The 27,417-nt window shown below is 45.3% G+C and overlaps 1 protein-coding gene across 1 annotated transcript in view; it reads left to right on the forward strand.

Annotated features, from left to right (window-relative positions):
- Nucleotides 1–5,567: 5,567 nt before the first annotated feature.
- Nucleotides 5,568–27,417, forward strand: part of KCNQ3 (potassium voltage-gated channel subfamily Q member 3) — a 187,137-nt gene continuing 165,287 nt past the window's right edge. Inside the window, exon 1 of the mRNA XM_056485641.1 lies at nt 5,568–5,893. Coding sequence (XP_056341616.1) covers nt 5,568–5,893 — 326 coding nt within the window. The remainder of the gene's footprint in view (nt 5,894–27,417) is intronic.

The following is a 27,417-nucleotide window of genomic DNA, read 5'->3' on the forward strand; positions in this document are numbered from 1 at the left end:
AAGTCACAATGTATTGATTTTCTTTTGCCCATGCAGCAATTTGCAGCGGTGGGGATTTATTCTCCACTTTATGTTTTCCATGAAGCTGGCAGGCAGCAAGGCCAATGGCAGCTGGCAGTTGGTGTCCCCTTCCCATGGATGCTCTTGTGCTCTGAGGGTGCCAGGGAACTCGATGCTTAGGGAGAGCAAAGTTGACATGGGGGATTTCTGTGCCCTCATTTCCACACTGGCACACAGGGATGCTTTCTGCTGGGCCAAAGCTGCTGCAGTTGCAAACCAGGGAACACTTGCCCTGCTAGCTCTTGGACCAGGGGACCTGTTCTGGCAAGTCTTTCCTTCAAGTGAGCACTGTGAAGGTATTCCACAGTTGCTGATTTATTTTGTTGGTTGTTCTTTTTTCTTTTAATGAATTTTGTCCACTTTGGGACCAGCAGAACCAGCCCTACAGTTATTTTGATTCTGAACATAGAGCTATAATATAGGCTCTGGCTTCCCCTGAACAGAAAACAGCTTGGAGCAGCAGCTACTTTTCATTAGGTTCATCTGCAGTCTGGGGAAGGAAGAGCTGCCTGTCATAACTATCTTTTTTTTTTCCTGCACAGCTTTGAGATTTCATGGACATCTCAGCCACTCTTCCAGCATCAGATTTAGGATCAGACACTGATGGTTTCATGAAGTTCATGCAATGATTTGGATTCCACTATGACATTTTTATCAGTTTGACCACTTGCTGATGACAGAACATAACTCCAAGTTAAACTAAGCTATAGCTTTTAAAAATAAAGATCAAACCTGCAACTCTGACTTAAGACCAAGTCCAAGAGTGCTTCATGCTTGGCTAGTCTATTCTGTCTTGTTTCCAACAAGTTGTTCTTTTTAGGCCACACTTTGTGTTGGTTTAAGCCACATCTTAGATTCCTTCAATGTTAATCCTTAAGAAACAAACCCTTAGAAAAGTGTGAAATGTAGCTGTAAGGAAGAAGGAGGACATGGATGCACAAAGAGGGAAGGAGAAATGTTGCTGAACACAGAAGCCACAGTACAAGATTCAGGCTGGGTATTTGAACAATGCAGCTGAGACAGCACAGTCTGTGTCTGGGTTAGTAACCCTCCAAATCAGCCCCCATGCAGCTTCAGGCCTCTTTTAAAGCCAGGCTGCTCCTGCTGCCTGAAATATTTGGGCTATCAGTGCTGTACTTGCAGTGTCTCACTAGGCATTCAGCAGTAGGGGCTCCCAGACATGCTCAGTCACACTGGTAGGTTTTGTGGGCATCCAATAACAAAATGTTTTTAATAAAATGATTAAAAACAAGGTAGGTTTGAGTGTGAATGGAGTCCTCCTTAAAGCTTTTGGAGCTTCCAAGGAAAAAGCACAAGGATGCTTGATAAAGCTTACACCAAAGGTTGAGTGGAAATTGGTGTTAGAGACCAGCTAAAAATGGGATTAGGTCTTGTCACCCCAAATGAGAAACTAGAAGCCTTGAATTACTGCAAAACTTTTGCTTAATAAGATAGAGGAGCCAGAAGAAGGATAAAAAAAGGGCAAAAAATTTTCAAGATCAGTGCTTACACTGAAACTGAGATCCCACTTACTTCTGTGGTTGTACAGCTTCACCCTCCATGCACTGGGTCCTGCTCCATGTACAAGACCCCCGAGTCAAGAGGTCCTCAAGCTTCAGATCTCTCATCCCAGGAAATGACCCCCGTGGTTCTGCTCTTCACCTTTCTCAAATCATACCTGACTGGAGCAGGACAGTTCTAATGACAGCTTCACTCACAGTATAGACAGTTCCTGGCTCCTAGATTACCTGAGCATTTTTTCAAGCAACAAATCTCTGTTCCTCTGTCACCAGAGCCCATGAGCAGCTGTTTTCCATTTTGCTCCTAAGGTCTTTTGCACAGTAACTGATTTCCTACTTGCAGTTTCCTTCTAGATGTTCCAGCTGAGTGTTTATGTGTCTCTACCAGGATACACTGTGTGTTAATGTGATGTTTACCAAGCACTCCTGTGCTTTGTCATTCACAAGAATCCAGATGACCTATGAAAAAGCCAAGATAAAGCCATATTATCTTGACCAACAGATACAATCCTGTTTCCCTCCAATTTTAGACTATAACCTCTGTGACTGAACCAGTTTTCTGTTTGATGAGGGCCAGCATAACCTACTGGGAGATGCTTATCAGTGGTCCCTCAGCACGTTCCTGTCAGAGCCTGTCACAGCCTCCTGGCTGCCAGCTCCAGCTCGGCAGAAGCACTTGCTTTTGATTAGAGATCTCCAGTGTCAGCCAAGGAGGTGGATATCAAACCTGAGCACATTGGGTGCTGCCAGCAACACTTCATAAATAACAGTAATGGAGTGTAATTGCTCATTAAGCCAAATCATAGCCCAGAGCTCTCCATCTGCCAAACTCCCTCTGACACCAGCAGGAGCTTTGCCAGCAAAAGGTGTGCAGTAGGGCTGTGGTCCCAAGCAGTGGCTCCACCAAAGGGTTCTGTGTCACCACTGCTGGGGGCTGGTTCAGATCCCCTTGTAACTGTTGTGTGTCTTTGGATTGATTTAGAAAGCTTTAGCCAACCTCCCTTGCTTTGCACTGCTCAGCCAGTGTGGCTACATGGCTACACCTGCTCAGCAGTTATCCCAGATGGGATATGGAGGAGGAGAATTCCTGACACCGAGCTGGAGGATTTTAATTTTAGAGAGGTGATGGAAACTCTTTCCTGTTGGGTCTCAAGTGGTGGTTTGTATGGGAGTGATTTGAGGCTTGAAAATGTCTCAGAAGCCTGCAACTGAAAAACCCCAACATGTAATTGATATTGAAGTGTAGTCCCTGGTGGAAATATTATAAAAGCCAAACAAGCTGGTGTGCCTTCCTATCAATCACCTATTGCTATCTGACAATCTTTCACTGCAACCCTTTGCAAGTGAAAATAATTTACTGCCTCCCCCCACGAAAATTATTTACCATCCCCATTTCAGTTTGAACATTTACTGTTGTGGTTCAAAGCTGTGATGAATTGGTTAGCTATAAATTGTCTTTCCTCTCCCCTTCTCCTCCCACCTCTTCCTAATGTAACAGTGGGATGAAGGTTAAGGCACAGGGTGTTTTCTGAAGCAAGTGCTCCATTCTCAGTGCCCCATACATCCTCGCTAATGCTTATAGCTCCCCTGTGGCATTGGGAAGTGTAATCGCTATTGTACTGAGGTAGAACAGGAGCTGGAGAGAGATAAATGGCCTAGTTATCAAAACTTCCTAGCCTCCCACAGCCCTCCTTGGGAATACAGCTATAAATGACATTCAGATGATGCTGATAGATGTGAGCTGAGCAGGCAGCAGAAGGCGTGCGGTGCCGGTGCTGCGCCCGGGCCAGATCCTGCTCGCTGATAATGTCAGCAGACCTCAGCATCCCGACACTGGCTGCTGGCACGGGAGGCACGAGCATGAGATGCACTCTGCCTGCTCTCCCCGGCTCACAGACCAATCCTGGGGGCTGCAAAGGTTCAGAATCACATGGTGACTGAGACACATTAATGCTGGAGCTCGCAGAGCTGAAAGAATAAGTGTTTTTTTATTCTTTGGCATGGAATTTGCTCAGTTTAGACCCTTAGAGGGTGAAATACAGGAGGGAAAACAGCCTTTCTTCCATCCAGCTCTGCAGTGACAGAAGTGTGGCTTTTGAGTGACCTGGGATTGTCTGGTCCAAAGTAGCATGAGCTGTGGTGGGTCCAGAAACCACCTCCAGCAGCTCCCTTTGCATCTGTTGTCCTTCCTGGTGAGTGAAACAGGGGAAGGACTGCTCAGATCATAAATCCCTCAGGAATGGAACAAGAGCAGATAGAGTAGGAGGCAAATCTGTTTCTGAGTCTGAAAAGGGTTTTGGGTGTTTTGGCATCTCTTCAGGAGATACCAGGAAAACTCCCCCATCCGGAGGAGGAGAACCTCCCATGAAAACAACCAGCAACCTGTATGGCTTTGCATTTTATTTTATTTTATTTTATTTTATTTTATTTTATTTTATTTTATTTTATTTTATTTTATTTTATTTTATTTTATTTTATTTTATTTTATTTTATTTTATTTTTTTCATTTTTTATATATAGTCAATTTTATAATTTATTTAATTTTATTGCATTTTATTTTATTGTTAGACCCTTTCCATCCTCCCAAGGTGTAGCTATGCAAACGCTCAGCCCTGAAGGCAGGTTTTTACACGACAGCAGCGCTCAGAGGGGATGCTTCTAGCGCGTTGTGGAAGAAATCTGAGGACACCAAAGGTGTAAGGCACACAAAAGCTTGTCTCTTCCCTTCTTCCTTACAGCCACGAGACTGAAAGGAAAAGGGTCCGAGACTGTTAATCACATCCCGTCAGGTTTTAGGTCCGAGGACGGGACCAGGGTGCAGGTTCCCACGGCAAAGAGGAGCGAGGGGAGCTCTGGGGTCCCGCGGGTCGGGCGGAACCCCCGGGTCTGCACCGGGCTCGGGACCGGGAGGGGACGGGAGCAGCATCTCCCACGAGGGACCCGCACAAAAAGATGCTCCCCGACAGGGCTGGGGCTCCCCGGCAGGGCCGGGGCTGCCCGGAGAGGCTGCGGCTGCCGGAGGGGCTGCTGGCAGGGCTGGGGCTGCCCGGAGAGGCTGCGGCTCCCCGGCAGGGCTGGGGATCCCCGCTGGGGCTGGGGTTCCCCGGCCGTGCTGCCCCAGCCCCGGTCCGCGGGCAGAGGCTCGGGCTGGGCTCGCAGCGATCCGCAGCGCTGCCAGCGCCTCCAGCCGCCCACTCGCCGCCTCTCCCGGCATCCTTCATCCCCATCCTCCCTCCTTCCTGCTTCGGCGGTGGAAGCAGCCCCCCGCCGGGGGCCGGGAATGCCCTCCCCTCCTCTCCCTCCCTGCAGCCGCAGCGGGGGAGGGGGGCTGTGATGCTGCAGGGGGATCCCCGGGAGCCGAGCGGGGTCTCCCCTTCCGCCGGCTGCCGGGATCTCCCCGCTCGGCGCCGGCGGCCCCAGCGGAGGCTGCTGGGGGGTGGCAGCCGGGGGTTGGGGGACAAGGAGGGGGACAGTGCCGTGGCCGGGGGCCGGGGCCGGTGTCCCCCACCCCGTGGATGACAGCCGGGGCTGGGGGAGCGGGGGGCGGGCGCCCGGCTATTTGCTGGCTGCATACAATGGGCCACTCCCTAACGTGAGGGCTGGGGGGAGGCAGGAGCTGGGAGGAGGAGGAGGAGGAAGAGGAGGCGGGGGGGGGGGAAGGGGCTCGGGCATCGGGCTGGTAAATAAACTCCGCGATGATTCCCCTCCCTCGCGCCGGCCCAGGTGCGCGCCGCGCTCCCGCCCGCCCGCTGCCCGCCGGCGGCGGTGCCCTGGCGGGGATGTGACCGCTCCCGCTGCCGCCGCGCACCCCTCCGCCGTGTGCATATACTTATATATATATATACATACATCCACAGATGAATATATGTATATAAATATATAGAGAAGTCGTTCCGGGGGAGGGGCGCGGAGCTCGGATCATGGCCCTGGGGCTCCCGGGGCTGCCGCCGCCGATCCGCAGCTCGCCCCCGGGGCCCGCCGCTGAGCATGGGGCTGAAGGCGCGGCGCGGCGCGGCCGGCGGTAGCGCGGCCGGCGGGGCGGCGGCGGGGCGGCGAGCGGCGGCGGGCGGCGACCCCGAGCAGGGCTCGCTGGCCCTGGGCACCGGCGGCGACCGCGACGGGACGCTGCTGCTGGAGGGCGGCGGGAAGGAGGAGGGCGGCAAGCGGAGCCCGCCGGGACTGGGGCTGCTGGCGAAGACCCCCCTGAGCCGCCCGGTGAAGCGGAACCACGCCAGGTGCCGCCGCATCCAAACTTTGATCTACGACGCCCTGGAACGACCCCGCGGCTGGGCGCTGCTCTATCACGCCTTCGTGTGAGTACGCGGAGCTGCCGGGGGCGCGCCCGGGGTGCCCCGGGGCCGCGTTTTGCTTTATCATTCTCGGTGTGCGGCGCTCCGGGGGCTCGCTCCGGCGCCGGCTGTGTCTGGAGCGAGGGTCTGGTACGGGCTGTGCTGCTGAGCGGCTTTATTTCTCTTATGTCGTCGGGTTTTCCAAAAGGAGCGGCTGCTTTTAACTCCGTGTTGCTGCCTTGCCCGTACCTCCACGTTGCCTTGGAGTGGCATTCCCGAGCCCGTGTGTCTGAGGCGCTGGAAGAGGGATGCCCGAAAGACCAAGCTCTGAGCGGTTTTAAGGCTCGAAGTGCTTCAGGGGAACGCGGCCAGTTCGGCTCAGCCTGGGGCGTGAGGTTCAACTCGCAGTTACAGACCGCGAGTGAACCGGTCCCTTCCGTGGCTAAAAGCGTCAAATGAAAACCATCGGGGTTCGGTCCGCTAGGCATCACCCCGCAGTGCATGAAACCCGAGCACTGCAGCGCTCTCAACCAGAAAGTTACACTGACCACAAGTGAACCGAGAGGAAATAAACTCGTTTTGTGACCCCTAGGTGACAAGTCAAGAGAATGACAACTGGTTTGCATTCCTAAAAATTCTGTTGCCTTAAGTTTTCATAAAGAATATCAAAAAGATCAGTCTGCAAACATCACAGAATGGAGTTTGGCAGAGTCCTGTTAAAATAAATGTTTTAGTGTTGTGAATGTGTTTAAAAACCCAGGGATGATGGTGGTACTGTTTTGCTTTGGCACTGTAAGGTGTGCAGAGCTCTATGTGACAGAGGATTTAAGCAGTGATTTTTGAAATTGCTTTATTTGCCAAAGACAAACAAAGCTCTCTAGGCTGCATGGTTTATGAGCCTGAAGCTGGATCTCAGGAAGTCCTGATCATTGGCATAGTCCTTGCACCTGCAAATAAACAGCTTGAATGTGGGGCTGTGATTTTACCTTCAGGCACATATTTATTGATGTTCGAAGTGATTTAGCCCTGAGCAAGAATTAAAAGGCAACCTTCACTACTAGAGTGCTGCTTGTGTACCACTTATTCATTGCTGCTCCCCTTTTTTTCAGTGTTTGTTCATAAAGTACATCATGGGACTCAGGTCCTGTTTTCCAGCTTAAAATCTGAAACTGTGGGAACTGGATGCTGTGTCACTTTTTCAGTTCTTTCCCCTCATAGGAAAACTCGTGCTAGTGACAGGGAGTGACAGCATTTGAAGTGTGTTTTGCTGGGAAAACTCTTTGGTCTGGAGCTTGCTGTTGTGTTCAGTATTGCATAATGCTGCTTGTGGCTGGGGAGAGTCACTGGACAGAGGGGCACCCCTTTCATCCTTGGCCAAGCCACACACGTCAGTGAGGCTTTAGCACACAGCAGAGCATTCCAAGCAGTTTGCACCCCTCTGTGGCAGCTGAGTCAAACCTGTGTCCAGGCTCATGTCTGGATAAAAACAACAGGACAGTGGATGTGTCTGGAGAGGCTCAGGTGAGCTGAGAGATTCACAATTATTTGCAGCAGTATAAGAATTTCCAAGTTACAGCATTCATTTTAGATAACTCTCTGGATGTGTGCTTGACCATAAGATACTTATGCAATATGGATCACAGAATGGGGAGAAAAATCATGATGTTTGTAAGGTTTGATCCTTCATAAGAGTGAACCTGACACTGTGTGGCCAACTTCTCTTTGATGACTACTCAGTCCTGCAGAACTGAAATGTCAGTCTGACTCACAAAAGTCAGTAACAGTCTTATGAAAACCATCAGTGTTAAATTCAATATTAATGAAAATTAAACAAAACAAAACACTTCTGGAAGTCTTTATCCTTAAAGGAAGTAAAACACACAAGTCTGTCAGCCCAGACACTCCCTCCTTTCCCAGGACATCCAGAGGATCTTGCTTTCCAAGGTGGTCCCACTGAGTTTCTGTTCTCAGCTCCCTCTGAACTCAGCTGAAGCTGTGGAGTCTTACCTCACTGTAGGATCCAACCCTACAAAAGGAATCTGCTGAGAGTGATGGAAGAGTGTGCTGAGATCTGGCTGACAGCTTCAGAGCTTGTTCCTTCCACTGGAGAAGGAAGACCTGCTTGAGAGCAGGAGCTGTGGGGAAGCAGCATCTAAGTTGATACCCAAAGTCTTTATTCTTGCCTTCAAATGAATTGTCTTTTAACCTTTTCTTCTTCTTTAAAGGAGTCTCTCATTTGGAGGTGCTGCTGTGACATGGTGTGGTTCCATCCCAGCAGTCCCCCAGTGCTTCTTTTCACACTAGAACAATTTATATTTTTCCTTGGGAAGGTGAGGGATTGTTGATCTTGCCATAAAAATCTACAAATCTGATCCTATTTTAATTTTCAAGGAAAGTCCCATTTATATTATTTTAATGGCATGTTACACTTTGTCTCATCTTCTGAGTGACTTTGCAGTAAGTGCCACGCACCCAAAATTGACCAGTAAGGTTGTTGCTATCAAATACAAATAACTAGAGAATAAACAGCTGAGGGCCAAAAGGGATTTCAGGATGGCTGGATGTGATGAATTCCTCATAGATCCAAGCACTCAGAAGAGTTTAACAAAGAGATGATGCAAAGCACTCCAGTGTTGTGTGTATCCCAGGGTTTGGGAGGCAGATAGCTGCTGATGGAAGAGGGTTGCAACTTTGCCAGACACGCTGAGGGTGTTGTGTGAGGGGCAGGAAGGGGATTTAACAAGGGCTTTGTGAAAGCTTTGGATGCCACAACTTTTGGAAGGGTGGCACAGATGGGATCTCGTTAAATCCCACAGAGATGCACATATGGCTGCAGAGGGGTCAGGAGCCTGTGTGGATCTCACTGCTGTAACTGCACATAAATCAGGCTGGGGCGCTGCCTCTCGCTTCAGCTGGCCTTGGGTGCTCTGAAGTGATTCAGTCTAACGAAGGAATGCAAGGAGAACTCATAAATGGGATCAGGTCCTGCCAAGCCCCAGGGACAGAGATGCACTTGAGCAAGGGAATAATTCCTGATGGCAATTTTAGCATTCAGCTTTCACTGGCAGTAATTAAGGGGAAGTGTCGTGAGATACTTTGTGATTCTTCCTTCTTCTTTGTTCTGCACAAGTGAATTTGTCTAAGCCTGTCCTTGGGGATTTGGTCCCTAAAGAAGCTGGCTCCGTTTCCTTCACCATCTGAAAACATTTGTTGTCTGGTAGCTCTACTAGACAAAAGATTTGCCTATGATCCATGATATTCCCCTTTGCTGGGTCACCAGGGTTCTTTGCAATATGGCAATATTTTAGTGGGCCTACTTGGTAAGAAAAAAATTGCTTTTCCCATGAAAAATTTTGTGTCTGTAAAGACAAATTCTAGCATATCTTCAGTATAAAATAAAGTAAAATAAAATAAAATAACCTGAGATTTTGAGCTATTTAGAGATACTTCCTTTGGAAATGTCTCTTGGGGATTGCAGGTCAGGCTACAGCCTATCCCTGTTCTTTTCTGAGTTCATGTCACTGTAGGTACTGCTGATGTTCCCATGATGTTCTGTATTTCTCTTTGTGTCAGGCAGTGCAGAATGTTGTAGGAACCCCTGTAGCTGTGCCTCATGGGATGTGTGCCGTGGCCAGGGAGACAGACTCAAGACCTGTCCGCCTCCACAAACCATCCAAATGCTTTATTTATGCACAGAGGCATTAATGAGTAGAATGAAAAAATGAAACAAGTAAGATTTTTATTTTTCCAGTGTTTTTTTTGGTCGTAAGCACAAAATATTCAGTGGATAAAAGACAGAGTCCAGAAAGGTAACATAATACAGAGTGTTTGGAATTGCAACTTGTGGAAAATTTTAAATCTGATTTAAAGAGAGAATGAAGAGAGGTAACTAGGAGATATTCTCATTTTCATATAATCTTCTGAGACAATTACAGCCTTTAGTTTCATGAAAAAATAAGACTAGGAAAAGGTTTGGGATTAAATATTTCTTTTTGGGGAAGTGTGCAATATCACCTGCACTCTGCTGGTGTGGATCACCACGATGTACCTGCTGATGTGAGGGGGAAGCCATGGGGAACATTAGAGAACCCTTCTCTATTTGCCATGCAATCTGCTTTCAGCACTGCTTAATACCTGGAATAAAAAGAGGAGGCAGAGTCATGAGATCTGTCAAATCAGCAGCATTTCTGGGAAGCACCAGCAGGCACCTCTTGCATGACTGATTGTAGGTGGGTTGTTTGCAGGAAAGAGTGCCATGGGATTTGGGGAGCAGGCTGAAGGTCTGGAGGCTTTCCTTTATCTTCCTCTTTGCCCTTCAGGAGATGCTCCATAAGACGTGCTCACCCCCCAGTCTCTGTGAGCCATCTGCAGGGGCATGGGAGAAGGTTTGGGGTAAAAAGAGGGACAAATATGAATCCTTTCTTGGCTTGTTTGGCATGGATTGAGTCTAAGTGAATCTGTAGAGCAGCAGAGCGAGCCTGGTCCATTAGTGAGTGCCCTCTGCTTATGTGTGTGCCAATATGAGTTCTGCTTTAATTATTTATGCTAATTCATCATAATGCATGGATAAATATTCTGCAGTATACTTTGTAAAAACTAATGAAGTCTTAGTCATTGGAGACCTTACCACACACCTCTGCTCCTGCAGCTCCACCAAGGCTTGTGGAGCTGCCCTGGGGTTTTGTGTGGTTTGGGGGTGAGGCTGTAGCTCAGCTGCTGGGGTCAGCTGGCACAACAGAAGAAAGCTGGGATTTGGTGGGAAGAATGAGAAGGGGCAGCACAGCCTGGGGAAGCCACTGCCTGGGTCATGAGTGGCTGGTGATCCCCAGCTGTGCTCTGGAGTCCCTTCAGCAGCTCAAAGGTGCCCAATGCTTGTTTAAACATCCAAACTTCCTTTGAAATTATGGACCAGGCCCTTTGGTGGGAGCAAGTGTTCACCTGCAGCCTCAAGTCTTTGTGCTTGGGCACCAGTGCTGAGAGCAAGACCCACTCCACAGTGGGACCCCCAGGCTGGGTTGGCTTGCCCTGCATTCCACGTTGCCACGACTGTGCTGCCCTTGCCCAGCTTTGGTGCTGCTCATGGCTCGTGGGAGCTGCAGGCACAGGGCTGCATGGTGCACAGGGTGTGCCTCAGTGCCCCCTGTGTGTCTCAGGGTCCCTGAGCACCCTGCTGCAGGTTCAGTCCCCAGCTCAGACCAGCCCCCTCCAGGGTGGTCAGGGAGCAGCACTGCCAGTGCCAGCAAACACTCAGCAGTTGGAGTTTCAGTGCTGCCAGCTCAGCCAAGGAATAGCCCCTCAAATAGAAGTCATAGTCCCTTCTGTTAGGTCTATAAAACTGAACCAAATTTAATCAGTTTGACAAGCAATGCTATAGCAAAGCCACTGCAGAAGCCAGAAAATCACATTTTTTTCTCTTTTTTGAGAGACTTGGTGTGAGGAGCAGCAGCATCTCAGTGCCACCCCAGCAGCTCTGGAGGCACTGTCAGCGGGAAAGCCCAGGACTAGATTTATCTCAGTATCTCCAGCCTGCACTCTGGTCAGAGGTATCACTTTTCATAGAAGCCATCCCAGTCTCTTCACATGCCTCTGTTTGTTCCTTACTGCAGACAGGGGATTGTGATGGGGCACAGCAGGGTCTGTGCACTTCTGGGACAGCTGCTGGTGAAGAGGACACCTGAGCTCTACTTCTTGTTTTGGTCTGAAAGGGAGATCTGGGACATGATACAGGAATGAGCAGGGAGAGGCTTTCTATTCTTGTTTTGCCCATTTTATTGTAAAATGTAGGAACACTCAAAACAAATTTAATGGAAAAATAGTAACTAAAGACTATGTGTCTTAACAGCTGGATTAAAAAAATACATAGATATAATGTCAGTCATAGATCACTGTGTGCTTTTGTGTGTGCAGGTGAACATGAAGGTTCCCAAGCTGTTCCTAATTCTGCCAAAAATCATCTCAGAATCTAATCAACCAGCATATTTCTCTTTTTTTGTAGTCCTCATCTTCAAATATCACTTGATTGAATTATTTTTATTTGTAGCTTACCCAACATACAAACCTGTGCATGTATGTAGAACAATTCTGAATCCCTTGACTGTCAAAAAGTCCTTTGTGGCATGGAGATGCATGTGGAAGGTCAGAAAATGGCATGCTTATTCAAGGACAAAGCCTGAACTTGAGGAATTTGATTTAATAGCTGGAAGAAACTTTCTGATCCAAATTGATCAAGTGGGCACTAAGATAATTTATATGTTGTTTACAAACACAGAAGACTGGTGACCTTAGACACAGCCAGGTGGGTGGGTACTACCATGATCAGCCTTGCATGGTGTAAATAAATGATAATATTCTTGTATTTAATAACATTATATTCCCTTTTTGTATTTAAGAATGCCATACTCTCTTGTGCATGAAGCTTTACAGAAAGAATGGAGCCATGCATCTGCTCTTGCTTCTGGCAGAGACTGTATTAAATGGGATAACTTAAATATTAATAGCTTTGCAGGGAATAAGCTCCACAAGAGCTGTTAAGTGTATGCTGCCTTCTGTCTTAGGATGGGAGACTTAGCATTTTCTGTGGAGAGAGGGACATGCCCTGGGATATTTAGGTTTTGGTAACCTACTTGGAAAAAGGCGCTTTTGGAGAACTTCCAGTCTGGGAATCTGTAAATTGCCTTCCTCAGTCTGAAGTGAGCAAATTACATAAATGTGTGTTTAACTTGGAGAAAGTGCAAGGGCCCATTGAAGTCAGGAGGAACCTATCCAAGGTGATACTGAGGTAATCCAAAGCAGAAGAGTGTGTTTGGGATTTGGTGGAAAGCAGCATGAGGTATCATCACCTTCCTCTGTACAAGCAGCTCATTGTTCTGCTCAGGCTGGTGGGATCCTGCTAAGCTCAAGTTCTTCACAGGATCCATCACACATCTTCAGCCTCTCCATAGCTTAATAACTGCAGTCACCAGGATAGCACCTTGTCCTCCTTAGTGCTCAAACCATGCAGGAGTGAAGGTGTACTATCTCTAACTCTGCTAAATCTCAGTCTGGAGAGATGCTGAGCCCCTGACATGAGATGTGTCTGGTGTCTCTTGAGATGACTTTTGCTCTCACTCCCCTCTCCCTCGTGATTAATCTTGCCAAATCTTTCCCACTTCCATTTTTCTCAGTTGCTGGTGCATGGTGGGGGAGCCACAGAGATCCACTGTATGGCAGTGACAGAGGAGGAATCCTCCTCCCCTCTGGGTTGCTTTGACTTTCCACACTTTATTTCATTTCATGGATACCTGGATTGCTTGTCCCTGTTTTCAGAGCTGTGGCTGAGAGCTGCATGAGTGTGCTTTGCATCCCTTTGGTAACCTGTGATTGTCATGTTGACTCTCCAATGGTGCTTTTTTTAATCTAAATATTTTTTTTTAAATCTGCTTTTATATTTACTTTATTCTGTCCTCACTAGTGTTTTGATTGCCTTCTAGATTAGCACCTCACAATTTTGCTAACATTGAATTTAGTTCTTTTTCTAGATCATTTAGGGAACAGTGAGGCTAGAACCAACAAACACCAGTCAGCATTTCACTAAATAACAACTTCCCTGCTTCCTGGCTAATACAATGTAATTTGTTGGGGCTTTATTTATATCTCTGGATCCAGTTTTTAATGTCATATAGTTTCTCCCAGTCATCTGAATTAATACTAAGCCAAATGTTTTATGATATTGCACTTGTGTCAAAACTGCAAATATTTCCTTTTTTTTGTTTTTCTGTTTATTTGCTTTTGTTTTTGTGCAAACCTGAATTTCAGGCTATGTTTATCTATTTAGTTCTGTGATGTGCATTTAATTGCTACCTCTCCATCTCAGATTTTTCATGCTTTTGACATGGTGTTTATCTCAAACGACAAAATAATTAATTGTTCCTGCTGCCATCCACCACTGAAGTAGAGATAAAGCAATGCTGAAAGCTTAAATATCCCAAACCATCCAGGTCCTAGTTCTTCTATGTTTTACAGGAGCAATTACAGTTGGGCTATACCTAACTTTATGTCAATGACAGAGATGTTAAACTTAAACCAGAAGACTCTATGCAGGACATTACCCACAGACTGTAAATTCAGAGTGTAAAATTTTCTGCTTTCAGTAGGGGTGGAGGAGAAGCAAGTGCAGCTGTTGAGGGACTGATAGTGAAATCCCCAAAGCTCCTGGTGGGGAGCTGCCCACCAGTTCTCAGCAGTGCAGCATCAGCTCTGCTTATCTTTGCTCCCCTCATGCCTCTCCAAGCAGGCTCAGAGTGTTTGTGAGGAGGGATTACACCCTGAGGAGGGAATGTCAAGAGCAGCTGATTGAAATTGCAGGGGAATTAGTTTAGGAAGGTAATTACACGAGCTGGAATTTGCTCTTCTAGCTTTGCTAACACTGCTGCTCCTGTGAGATGTGCTGGGAGGATTTCAGTGCACACAGCTGGGGCTGCCTGGTCACAGCTCAGACACCCTGTGTGCCCTGGCACCAGATGAGACCAGGAGCAGCCTTGCCAGAGCTGTGCTCATGCCCAGAGCAGTCATTAGCCATGGCTTGGATAATTGTCAGAGCTGTCCAGGGGTGTTCCCAGGCAGTGGCACACACTGACAGCACAGCTCTGCTGGCTGGTGGTTTTGTTCTGAGGGGACTGAGTGATGAGCACAGATCCAGTGCTGCCACAGACCTGGGAGCTCTCCCAGCAGGAGTCTGAGTGGGGCTCCCTGCTCTGGAGGCAGAGGAGTCAGTGATGTGGCCACTGGTCCTGCAGCTGCCTCAGGCACAGAGAGCTGGGATGAGCATCTTTGGGTTAATAGACATAATCCTTAAATGTGAGATCTCACCACCTGGAGGTTATCCTCCTGGGTCTATGCAAAAAGCCACTTTTTGGATAGAATCTTAGAATAATTTAAGTTGGAGAAGACCTTTGAAGGTCTAGTCTAACCCTGCTGCTGTGGGCAGGTACACCTTCAGCTTCAGCAGGTTGCTCAAAGCCCCATCCCACCTGGCATTGAATGTTTCTGGGGATGGGGCATCCACACCTCTCTGGGCAAACTTCCAGTGTTTTAGCACCCTCAAACAAAATTCTTCCTATATTTAATCTAAGTTGATGCTCTTCTTTTCAAACCATTACCCTTGGGATAAGACCTTTCACTTGGACAAAGGCCCAAGATATCCTGCCCCACTGAAATAATACAGGTTTCACCCTAGGTGTGTGTTCCATAACCTGTTTTACATTCTACATCTTTTCTCTTTCCTGTTCATGGGACTTTGCCATTTTCTGTTTGAACACTGCTTGTGCTGATCAAACTCTCATGGAGGTTTCAACACTTCACCCCCACATCCTGGCATATTAACAAAAAACCACATTTTTATGATAGATATCCTGGAGGAAGAGCCCACTGATCATTCATTACTAAACTTCTTGTGTAAAATGTGGAGATATTCCTAGCTGTGTGGCTGCTGGTATTTGGCTATTTCTCCTGGCTGTCTCACTCATTATTGTAGATGCTGCTGCATTACCTTGTCAGGTCCTGGGTGCAGAGGTGGGATCTGGCAGAGGCTGGCTCATGGCAGCTCCTGCTCTCAGAGTATGGTGCTATCACATAGTACAGTGTCAAATACACTGCTCTCTTCAGTGTTAAATTACTTCCACAAACTGCATTTCCTTGCTCCTCCTCAGGGCTTGAGTGTCAGTCTTTCCACACTGGGATCCATCCATCTAGCACATTATCTGAGGTGGCTGTCTGGAATTCTTTTATAGCTGCTGAAGAAAAACAGGAAATGGAACTTTCTGGAGTGCAATTAATCTCATTCTAAAGACAATTTTAAAATGGGTGAGATTAATCACATCTTGCAGCACTTAAAACTCTTCCCTGACTACAAAGGAGACCTCATGGAACTAATTTAAACTAATTTAAATTTAGGTATTTGCACTGAAAACACCTGAGAAAAGGGGAAACTTTCTGCCTGATCTGAGGGGCAAGGATCAAAGCCACATTAGGACAGCTAAATGTAAATATGTTCATGTATGGTTCTGTGTGCAGTAGGTGTTTAGCTTCTCTTTATAGCCAGTGGAGATTTAGTCAATACAATCAATAGATTTTAGGGTAGAATTCATCCAACCAGATGAGAGGGTCTGCATTAATGGAGATAAATCCCAGCTTCAGCTCCACTGAGAGACTCTCCCTTGTCTGTAGCAGGAGCTGATCTTTGGTAAATGTCTGCAGTTAAAGCCATGTTCAGACAAATAAGTTGTACCTCTAAAGGCAAGAGGAATATGATTCTTCTTATTACATAGAATGTTATTAATATTAGGCTCAATTCTAATTCTCTTTCCTCAAGAGCTTTATATATGTTACTAGTTAGTATCCCAGGCCATGACAAGCCTACAGTCATCCCTGACATTATGCCTAAGAAAATGACATTTCAGTAATTTTAAGATCTTTCTCTAGTTGGGATTCTTGAGTTAAATTTTCCACCTTCCTTTTATTCTCTGTTTTGCCTTGGGCTTTATATCCCTGAGCCCTCAAATAAATTTTCTTTTGATTTATGATGGTAATTGCAGTTGATCTGGAGGTCACATTCAAACCCAGACATAATATCCTGTTCTACTGGGCTTCAAATCTAAGGCTGAGATTGTCTTTTGTCTTTTGTATTTACCTGAGCACAGGAGCTACTGTGTTGGGAGTTTGCCAGCAGCAGTCCTCCTTCCTATTCCTGAATTTCTGTCCATTTGCATTGCTCCTCTTCACTGCATCACTCAAAATTACCTCCCAAAATCAGTGAACAGGCATCACTGTTTTCTAGGTGTCTTTTAGGGATCAGAAAACATTTTGATGGTGGCTTGAACATTGTCCTTTTAAAGCCTGTAACAAGTGTGGAAGGTCAATTCAAATGACCTGGTGTGAATGAGGGTGGTCATGAAGGTCATTCATGGGCCCAAACCATTTTTAAAGTGCTACAATTTTCTGTATAAAATTTGAGACTTTGCAGAGATGTAAGCACCACTCAGCATTTTCAAGGGCATGCTCACTTTCTTACACCAGCTGAAGCAGGAAACCAGCATAATTGAACCTAATGCTGAAAATCATTGGAAAACTGTATGAAATCTGGATGCATGCAAGTGCCCTGACATAAAGAAGTGTATTTGGATGGTGGTGTATTCCTTTACCAGCTGCTAGTTTGTGTTTTGCTTGTTTTTGCAGGAACACTAAGCCAGCAACCTCTTTTAGTCATGTCAGTGCAAATGTAGAGTAAATATGTTGTAGTCAGAAGGACAGTTAGATTTGGCTGCTGCATCACAAGCTTGTTCTGGACCCAATACAAATTTTTTTTATTTTTATGGATATTCTGCTAGTACCAGAGGCCAGGATCAAGGTCTTGCACACAACACACTTATCCTCCCAGTAGTGTAAGACAGTTTGAGGAGTGAGGTAAATAGGAGAGATGGAGATCCCTGGCAGAATAACAGGTGAGCACCACCCTATCCCAGAGCTGCCAGTATTCACACCATGGTGGTCACAGCCTGTTTCCTTCATGTTGGGAGCTGGTTTATTCAATCATGGAGACTTTCCTTCCCTCCTTGCTCCTCAAAGATGAGAGAGAATTCTTTTCCTCATTCATAAATCTTGTTAATTGGGTAACAAATTCAGTACAGATAAGCTGGGGAAGCTGAGCAAGCAAAGAGCTTTCTGCACACTTCTTGGTGTAGGTAGTGTCTGATATTGGGGCTGTAGGAGGGAGTTGACAACTGCAACCATAAACCCATTTAATTTAGGTTTTAGATGTCTCCAGTCCAGTCCAGGGAGCAAGGTTAACTCCAAACTCAAATCAAGTTGCTTGGGGCTGTATCCAGTTGAGTTCTCCAAGATTTGAACTCCATTATATTATGAAGAACAATAAATTTGGTTGCTTTTCACAGAATGTGTTGTTTAATGTGTTTCACATAAGGTGCCCAGAGTCTTGGAGAGTTTTCTTCCTCCCCAGTCCATTTAATCCTCAGTGTTCACAGACAGAAGTGAGGTGTAACATCTAGACAGAGATGCTGGACAGGTCAGCCCACTGCAGAGCAAGCAATGTTCATATTTAGCTACAAAGGAAGTTGTGTCTCTAGGCTAGCTCAACCCAGTGCTGTCTGTGTTTGGAGTACTGACACTGGGAAATTCTAGGTACAGTTTTCATTAATCAGTAAAGTTCATTGAAGATAGAAAATCTTTCCCGATTACTTTTTTTTTTTCTTTAACAAATACTGTAATTTGCTATTTCCACCAATTTTTCATCATTCAGAAGAATAATTCAGTCTCAACTCTACAACTCTTTCTTACTTTCCCATGTCTGTCTCCCTGTCCTTCACTCAACCCCATCTTCCCTCTTTTCCTTGGTGGCATTCATCCCCTCATTACTGAAGAACAGCACCAATCACTGGATTGTCCAGCTCTGCCTTTCCTACATTACATGACTGGTACAGCAGAGTTGAGTCTGACTTAAAATCCCTTGTCCTAAGTGCTGCTGGCAGGTTGATGGAGCTGACATGTCATCTCTTACTCAGACATAGCTGTATTTTCTTTTTTGATCTTTTCTATCCCTTTTTCTTTTTTTTTTTTTTTAATTTACTGGATTTTGACATTGAGTTCACCTATGTCAGGATTAAAACTGTGCCTCCATTCCCCCAGAGTATGGACTCATCAAGAATTACTTTATCCTTATGGAGCAAGGTAGTTTAAGTGCAGGAATTATCTCTGAATCACCTTGTGTTCCAAGGTCATTGGTGTTTCTTGTTTGGTTGCACAGGGAATGTGGCAGCCAGGGGTAACCCCTGTGACTTTGGGCAAGGCTTTTGGAGTCCCTGCACAAACACATCCTTGTAGGAGAAGCTGGTAGAGCTGTTGAGATTCAGGCCCACACACCTGTGAGTCACAGTTCCCGATCACTCTTTGCCCAGGGGTGGTGATGGAGTTTAGAAAGTGATTTATTGATGACCTGTGGGGTAACAGCTTCCTTGTGGTGACTCAGCTGCTCTCTCAAGAAAGAGGGAATAGGAGGTGGAGGTGGACACCTATTTCTCTTCCAGAAGGGATACAAATGGAGCCAACATCTGTCCCTGGTCTCAGTGGTAGGAGGAAGTGGTTTAGGAGCAGAGCACAAACCACGACCTGCATGGTACTTCATGCAAGTCTATGTCACAGCTGCAGGTCTTTCCCCAGAGTCACAATGATAATACCATGTCCTTGTTTGCAGCTCCATTTGCTGCCAGTGTTGATAACCAAGAAATTAAAGATGGGAGCTCTTGGTGTGACAATAAATGGACAGCAACTTTCTGTAGCAATTGAGCACATAGGGCTGACTGCCTGAGTCACCACATTCCCAGCAAATGGGATGAGAAAGAACATTGCTCCCAGAGACCAAAGAAGGACATAATCACCTCCAAAGCAACATTTTGTTGCACACTATAGGGAAAATCTGCTGTTATAGAATAATGCCTTATAGTTTTCTGGAAACAGTAACTCTAAAGAAAATATTATTAGGATGAGTGAAGAAAAGAGATTTTGAGCAGATGGAAATCTGTCTTCATTGGCAATGCCTGTTTTCACTTACTCTACCATGAGTTAATTTCCCAGCAACTTGAAGTAGATAATGTGTTTATTAGCATTAATCTGAGATTTCCATCAGTGTTTGTTCCAGGCTGTGAAGATGGAATTTCTGTTTTACTAGGGGGCTTTTTAATTGCGTAAATGATGATATAGCATGATTGGAAGGTGATGCAAGTTAAATTCAGGCTATACATAAGGTCTAATAGCAGATGAAATATCTGCTGAAAGAAATAGACAAGAAATTACCAATTTTCCACTTGTCATTTTAAAGCCAAACTTGGAGAATTTTCTAGGAGTCAGCTGTAGACTGTATCTTAGCTGCAAAATATGGGCTAAATTAATGACTTTGTATATTCTTGGCTGGTGATTTGGCAGGACTGCAAGATATAGCCAGGAATATGTTGGGTTTGGGGCTTGTTGTTTCCTTGTTTTTTGGTTTGATTTTTTTTTTTGTGTGCGGGGTTTTTTGTTTGTTTATTTTGTTGTTGGTTTTTTTTTTTTTTTTTTTTTTTTTTTTTTTTTTTTAATTTAGCAAGAGATAAGCAAATGAGCAATGAATTAATTCAGGAAAAGGAGATTTACATTTATCTTAACTGTATTGTTAACACCATAATGTAACACAACAGAAATAGTAGCAGTTACAGTAATTGTGCTGGGATGCTTAAGACAAAATGTAGATGTCTTCCCTGTAAATGTCTAAATGTGTTATTTCAATCTCCTCAGCTGCTGGTATAAACCACAGCTACAGGACCATTGCTGATCTTGAGCTCACCCTGCAGTAAATGAGGCAGTGATTTATCACACCTGATCACAATAGGTTGTGCCAGATAAATAAATATCCCTTGAGTGTAAGAGGAGCTTCAACACATGGCAGAGATGCAGAAATCCACATTACAAACACTGAGGTGACTCTCATCCTAATCACACTTGGAGGCCTTGTGGGGATAATAACTTTGTGAAACACTCTGGACTAGAGGATAAAACCAGCCAGCATTTTGGCCTCGAGATGACTGTGCCAAATGCTAAAATCTCATACAGTCTAAAGTCTGAAACACCTTCTCAAAGCGTGTAAATGCATGAACCAGGATCACCAACTTTCTGCAGTGCTGAATTCTGATTCAGCCTTGTACCTAAGGCTTCTTGTGATGCCCTTTAGGCTCAGCTTATGGTGATCTCTGCTGATGTCCCCCTGGTTTCCTGTGCATTCAGAAGGCAAATCTCATTTAACAGGTTTGAAGGACTGGGCTTAGAAGTTGTTACTTGTCTTTCTGGTCAATGTGGTCCCTACATTGATGGCCAAATAATGATTGCCAAAATGTGGTGGGTTTTTTTTTTTTTTCCTTTGGGTTATTTATTTATTTTTTTTCTTCTAACTGGAAAGGGCTCTAAGTCAATGTTATTGTAGTCAGAACACAAACACCTAGATTTATCTCTTCAGTTATTTTAAAAAGCAATTGCAATATGGTCATTTCTTCAGCTGTCAGCTCTCTTGAAGAGTGGGATGTAAGTTTTAGGTGTCCATGCAGTCTCTTTGCCACTGATCCTGCAAGGAGAACAGATGGACCTGTCTGATGTCTGCCTTGTCCAGAGGGAAAAAAGAATGATTTTCGGCCCACTTGGTTTAAAAAAAAAAAAAAGGCAGAGGAAAAAATAAGCAATAAAGCCCATGTTTTTCAGGGTGAGGTAAGACAGAAGACAGCAATAGCTCAGGGAAGAAGGCAGCAGCCTTGAAAGCAATTCCAGTGATGGTGACAAAACAGCAGCTGAGCTGCAGGAGGAGACAAGGGAGATGTTGGGAACAAACTTACAGAGATGAGAGGAAAGAGGAATAACCTCATTGTGGGATGTAAAAGAGAAGGAGGAGGGGAAATAAGACTCCTCTTGTAGGTCAGCTGTTAGAAGCACTTAATGAAGGTGCTACTTGTATAGAGAAAATGACTTAATTACCCACCTGGTGCTTTGGTGGCTCTTTCAGGCAAGTTTCCATCTAATTGCAAAGGGTCTGCAGTGTGAAACCTGCAGGGAGCCCCTGTGTGCTCTGGGTGTGCTGAGAACAAGCCCAGGACCAGCTCAGGAGTGAGGAGTCTTGCCCAGGTGGTGGGGGAAGGCAGCTGCTTCTTGCTTGAGCTGTTCCTGCTCTGCAGGGAGCCAGGGGCTGTGATTTCTGAGGTGGATATATTTCTGAGGTGGGAGATTTCTGAGGTCTTTGTACAGGTCATGGCTGTCACCAGCTCTTGGCAGCTCAGAGCTGTGAGTTACATCCTGACACCCAAAGGGCAGGAGATTGAGGCTTTGTTGGTGATTCCAGTGCAGAGCTGAGCCCTCAGAGCTGAAATCCTGGGAGAGTGTGCTCTGTGTCCTGGAACACTGAACCTCCCTCTCAACCCTACATGCTCATGGGTCAGCTCCAAACCTGAAAAAAGTCTAAATAATAAAGAGAGACACCAAAGAAGGTCCATCTTCTAGGCATGTTAAATGTAAGAGAAACAAGAAATAGCTTAGAATCAGAGTCATTAAGGTTGGAAAAGACCTTCAAGGTCATCATTCATTGCCTGAATACCACCATGCCCACTAAACCATGTCACTAGGTGCTATGTCTATGTATTTTTGAACATTTTCAGGATGGTGACTCCACCATTTCATTCTCAAAGCTAAACTTCATTCTCAAACCTGAGATTTCACAGGACTGGGAGAAGCACATAATAAAATGATGATTTCATCTGTTCTCTGTTCTCATGGCCTGACAACAGTTCTCTTCAAGAAGTTTGAGTTTTTTTACTTCTGTATCTCATAAAATGCCCTACCCTGCAACATGGTATCAAGGTGTAAGATCTTTTGTAATTTTCTGTTATTGATTTTATATAATTTACAGGATGTTCCCTGCAGATTGGTGGTTGGTTTTTTAATTTTTTTTTTTTTAATTTACTTTAAGATGAGGCAGGGGAAAGTCACTGGCCTCTCTAAGAGTCAGCAAATCTACCATAAAATCAGGGTTTTAGTCTGAGATTAATCTTCATGCCATGGCACCCTTTTTAAGCTCCCAAATAATTGTTAGTGGCAATAAGGACATTATTAGCAGTGTGCAGTCATGTGATAAGTCAAAATGAGGAGGAGGTGAATGTGATGTCATGTCTGACATAGCTATGAATGTGTGTTTGGAACAGTGTGGTGCCACACAGGCACTGCAGCCCTATTCCTGTTTGGATGTAGTAAGTGCTGTTTTTACTAACCCAGAAAGTATTTGTAGTGTATTTATACATACCTTAGAAGCACCTTCAGGGACAGGCAGAGATGAAAACCCTTTGGGCTGTGCATCCTTGTACTCCCAGAGTATCCCAGACTTCTTCCAGCACTTCTAGGTCCCACCACAGTGCTTCCATAAAACCTCCAGCCTTCTCCTGAGAAGCTGATAAGTGTGGACACACCTGCCCTCCTCAGAGAGATGCTGTTCACCCTACCCAGCCATCCTTGGGCTCTGCACTGCCCAGACAGAGCAGAGAATCCTTGTCCCAAGCTGGAGCCAAGTTTGTACATTGCAAGACACAGAAAATGACTGTGATTACAGGCTGGGGTAAGTGTAATTCAACAAAAAGCAGTTGTACTTACTGTAATAGATAGTGGTCTCTGCTTCAGTATTATTATTATTTGTGTTTTGCATGTATAGCACAGAGACAAACCTCCTGCAAGGGAAGACTGGAAGGAGCACAGTGCTGGATTTTCTGGTTCCCACAGACTGCTCCTTCCTTGCTCAAGGGACAAAGAGTGAAAAGGACAGGGTGTAAAAAGTGGGCCAGTAAACAGGAGGAGATGGTGTCTGTGGTGGAAAAGAGAGTGGGGTCACTCCAGAACCAGCAATGGTTCAATATTCATAAATATTCTTTGATAACTGGGGATTAAGCCCTTCTTGGTTATTTTGGGAAGACATTGGGAGTTAAAGATCAGGGACCACTTGAGAGATTGTCCCCTCTAACTGGCCTTTAAATGGTGCTCAAAATGCATCTGCAAGGCTGACATCCTCACTGGCAGTATCTTCACTTGTGCCACAGATTAAAGGACTTTATCAAGCCACTTCTGCTTTGTCACTGTTCCTGAGAGAGTGTCCCTGTTCCTGAGGTAGGGGTCAGTGAGAGTGCAAGTTGTGGACAAACAGAATGTTGTTAATCCTGCTATTTTCACTCCCAGGGGGAGAAGACAAACCAACTAAAGGCTGTCATGTTTCAGGCTAATTCAGCTTATTTTATATCAATTCAGCTCACCACAGATGAAGGAGCTACCAGCTTTGGGACATGGAGACTGTTCTGCTCATAGTTCTGAAGAGACAGGAGTAAAAATTTGATGGCATTGATTTAAGAAGATGCATTGTTCTATGGCTGGTGTGTCACACACGGTCAGTCTACCAGCTGCACTCCTATGCAGCTGGCTGCTCATACACAGCTTGTGATGGGGTGGGATATTTTGGACTAATACTCCTCTTTGCTGGGTGTTGTTTGGTTTGTGTTTCTGGAGGTCCCATCCATTTATATTTTTCAGCCACATCTCACTCAGATTCATATACAAGCTCCTGGTAGATTAGGTAGATTCATTTGATTCACTTAACCTGAAATCTGTGGTTCTGTCTCATTTTCCTTGGCCTGTTGACACTGGGAGACTGGAGGGTTTAAAAATGCAGCCCATGTGCATCCTCTGCCCCCACCTGTGGTCTGTCTCATCTCTGCCCTTCCTGCAGTGGCCCATCTCTGATGGAAATGCAGAGGATTTAGTGAGGCAATCAAAAATAGAGAATCATATAACACTGAGGTTTTCTTCCTTTTCTGGGCCACCCTGAGCTGTTGAGCTATTGCATTTCATGGCAGCTGCTGCTGCATTTTGGAGATACATGGGCTAAATCTGATGCACAAACCTCGAGGTGGGTTGTGATCCTTCAGCTGGCAAGTGCTCATGCCTGTTGTTTTTGTTGTTGATTTATGCAGACAGGCTGAGGTTGGCTTTGTTTCTGGCAGCTCTGGGAAGCAAAGGCTGTTTTCACATCTCTGGATCCTGTATGTGGTGCTGCTGCAAGCAGGGAATGGGGGCAGAATTGGCACAGGTGCTGGATGCCACTGCCCCATCCAGCTCTCCCAGTCTGCTTTGTCTCAGCAAATGGGTTTTGTTGCTCAGTGTAGTTTAACTAGGGAGGAAGGTGACTGTGAGGAGAGAAGGGCTGGAAGGGCTGGAAAGGGAAATGAGGTTTTGTCATTCAGTGCTCAAAACTTGTGGGATGACACTGATAACTGCAGCTTGGAGGGTCAGTGGCTGAACTTTGCTAATTTTTTAGTTATTGAGGAAGGTGCAGCAAGCAAGGAAAATGCAGGTCTGTTCATGGGAAGTAAGACTTCAAATAAAATATTTGTGAGGCAGCAAGAACTTTGTTATGGTCTATGATGTCATGCAAATGCAGATAAAAACTGGTCTTTGCTCAAAGACCTTACAATTTTAGTGCAATAGGGGTATTTACAGGTGGATCCAGAAGAAGAGGGGTGAAGCAAGAAGCATTAGCAGTACTCAGTTTTCCCTCAGTATAAACTGTTAATAATGTTGTATATACTACAGGAACAGCTTATTTGAAGAAAAGATATTAGAAAAGTCAGCAAGGCAGCTTCATGCATCTTTGCCTCTTCCAGCTTATGCCAAAGCAGCTAATAGATTTGGGGTGAGTGCAATAAAGATCTGACACACGATCAATGAGGGCTGGCACAGAGCTGTGAGAAGCTGCTATTCCCAGCAGCAGCAAGGGAAAGCACAGCAGGAACCATGACTCAGGGCTGAGTTGCTCTGCCAAGGTGGTCTTGTAGTGGTGCTTGGGCTGTGCTCTGGCACCAGGGCTGAAGCCCAGCCCTCAGTGAAAACCTTTACTAAGGACAGTGTGCTGTGATTTAAAAAACATGATGGGTGCTCCATGTCAGCTCCTCAGCCTTAGCTGGAAATACCAGGAGATAAATCCTGGATTAAACTTGCAGGGTCCAAAGAGCTTCCTTCAATAGCCAACAAATGGACATTTTCTGCTGGAAAGTGTTTGTGGTATCTCAGGAAATAAAGCTATAAGCTCAATTAGCTCTCTCAATCTAGCTGCAGAAGGATTTTACAGAATTATCCTCTTCTCATCTGTAGATACATTGGAGGTTATCCCTGATAACAGGGAAGGAAAGAAAAATGAGTGAGCAGCTCTGAGTAGCATGCTGGAGGCTCTCAGAGAAACAGTGTGACTTCCTTGTAGCATAAGCTGAGCTGAAACTTGGCTGAGTATTCTGGTGAAGATGAAGTGAACTAAAAGATAAACTGGCCTGTAGTACATAAATGCCAAAAATATGTTTCTGGCAAGGCTTTAAGACATTATGCCTATCTTCATGGTTCAGTTTTGTGTCCTTTGGCTCTGTAGCCTGAATACTCCAGGGAAGAGCAGAGGTGGGAAATCAGAATTATAAGTGTGGAACTAATTTTAGAAATGCCGCTATGGCACATCACTGCTCACTGATTTATTTAAATCTCTGGCTAGAAAATTGCTGGTTGTGGAGGAATGAGCTTATTCTGGAGACAACAATTGGAAAACATTAAAAATGAGACGGATAAAATGTCTTTCGGATTTCCGTCATTTCTCATAGCAGCTATTAAAAACCCAAACAGCTTCCTTCAAAAAACCCCAAAAGGCTTCCAAGGTACAGACAGCTTTTATGCTACAATTCTGAGTTGGAGAACTGAAGAGGTACCAGAAGGAGCTGCTCAGTGCCTACATACACTTTAACTTGGAAGTGTAACCATTTCAAATGCCGCCATTGATTTCACAAATGACTCTATTGATGTTGAACAATGTGGCTGGATAATACACATATTGTAAACAAGAAAAGTCTGGTTTTTTCTCCATTTTGGTGTTTTAAGACAATGTCATTAAAGCAGCCATTATCTTCCATTAATCCAAACGTGCTGTTGGTAGGATTTTCCAGGATTACAGCACAATGCTGATGAAAGGACAGTAACCATCATATTTACCTCCTGGTGTGTAATGCACACAGGCAATGGCACTGATAGCAACAGGGGCACTCCTGTAAACTCACAGACAGGCAAGAAACAGCTCAGCCCTTCACAGCTCAAGTGGAGAAGTGTTTCCAAGTTGTAGCTGTTCATATTTCTGCATTTCAGTCACCTCCCAGGCACCTCTCTGGCTCAGGGCAGGGAGATGCTATGGCTGAGCCAAGGCATGGACCTGCTCCCCCTCAGAGGTGCCACATCCTTGGAGTGTCACTGAGGCTCCTGCAGCCCATGGACCAGGGAAAGCATCCTCATGAGCCTCTGCTGTGTGCAGGACAGAGAATTTCATGGCACTGTTGCCATGGCAGGAAGAATGGGTGGTTACAGGAGTGTTTAGGATTTGCTATCTCTTTCCACTTTAGGTAATCCTAGTCTACAGTGCAAAGAATATTTTACCCAGAATTTTCATTTTCTGCTAAAAGTTGTCAGTGCTTTTTCAAACAGAGCATTTTCTATAAATTGATTTTTTTTCCTGGATGCAATTTGGTTTTTGGACATGAGGGTATTTGTCTGAGAGGGAGCTTTCCTTATTGTTTTAGACAGCACAAATCCTTTGTAATATGAGCACCTAAATTCATTGTTAGCAGAAGAGACTGATATTCCAAATTTTCTGGACTACCTGGGGAACAGTAGTGAATAAAAAATGTAGTTCCAGAGAAGGAGAGCCTGTAATGGAGCAAACATCTTTCACTGTTGTGAGCTGAGTGATAACCAAGGCAGGTAGATGCTGGAAACAATCAAGTGTAATTGGTCTGTTGGCATTTAAATAAAACCTTTAAAGCAATAAAAATGTTTTTATGAAAACAGATTTGGGCATATTTTCTAGGGAGGTCTTCACTTTAACTGCTGGTTTAAATGTTAATTATTCTTTTGTGAAACATCTCGCAGCA

Source organism: Oenanthe melanoleuca, chromosome 2 (assembly GCF_029582105.1).
Source record: "Oenanthe melanoleuca isolate GR-GAL-2019-014 chromosome 2, OMel1.0, whole genome shotgun sequence".
Lineage (NCBI taxonomy): Eukaryota > Metazoa > Chordata > Aves > Passeriformes > Muscicapidae > Oenanthe > Oenanthe melanoleuca.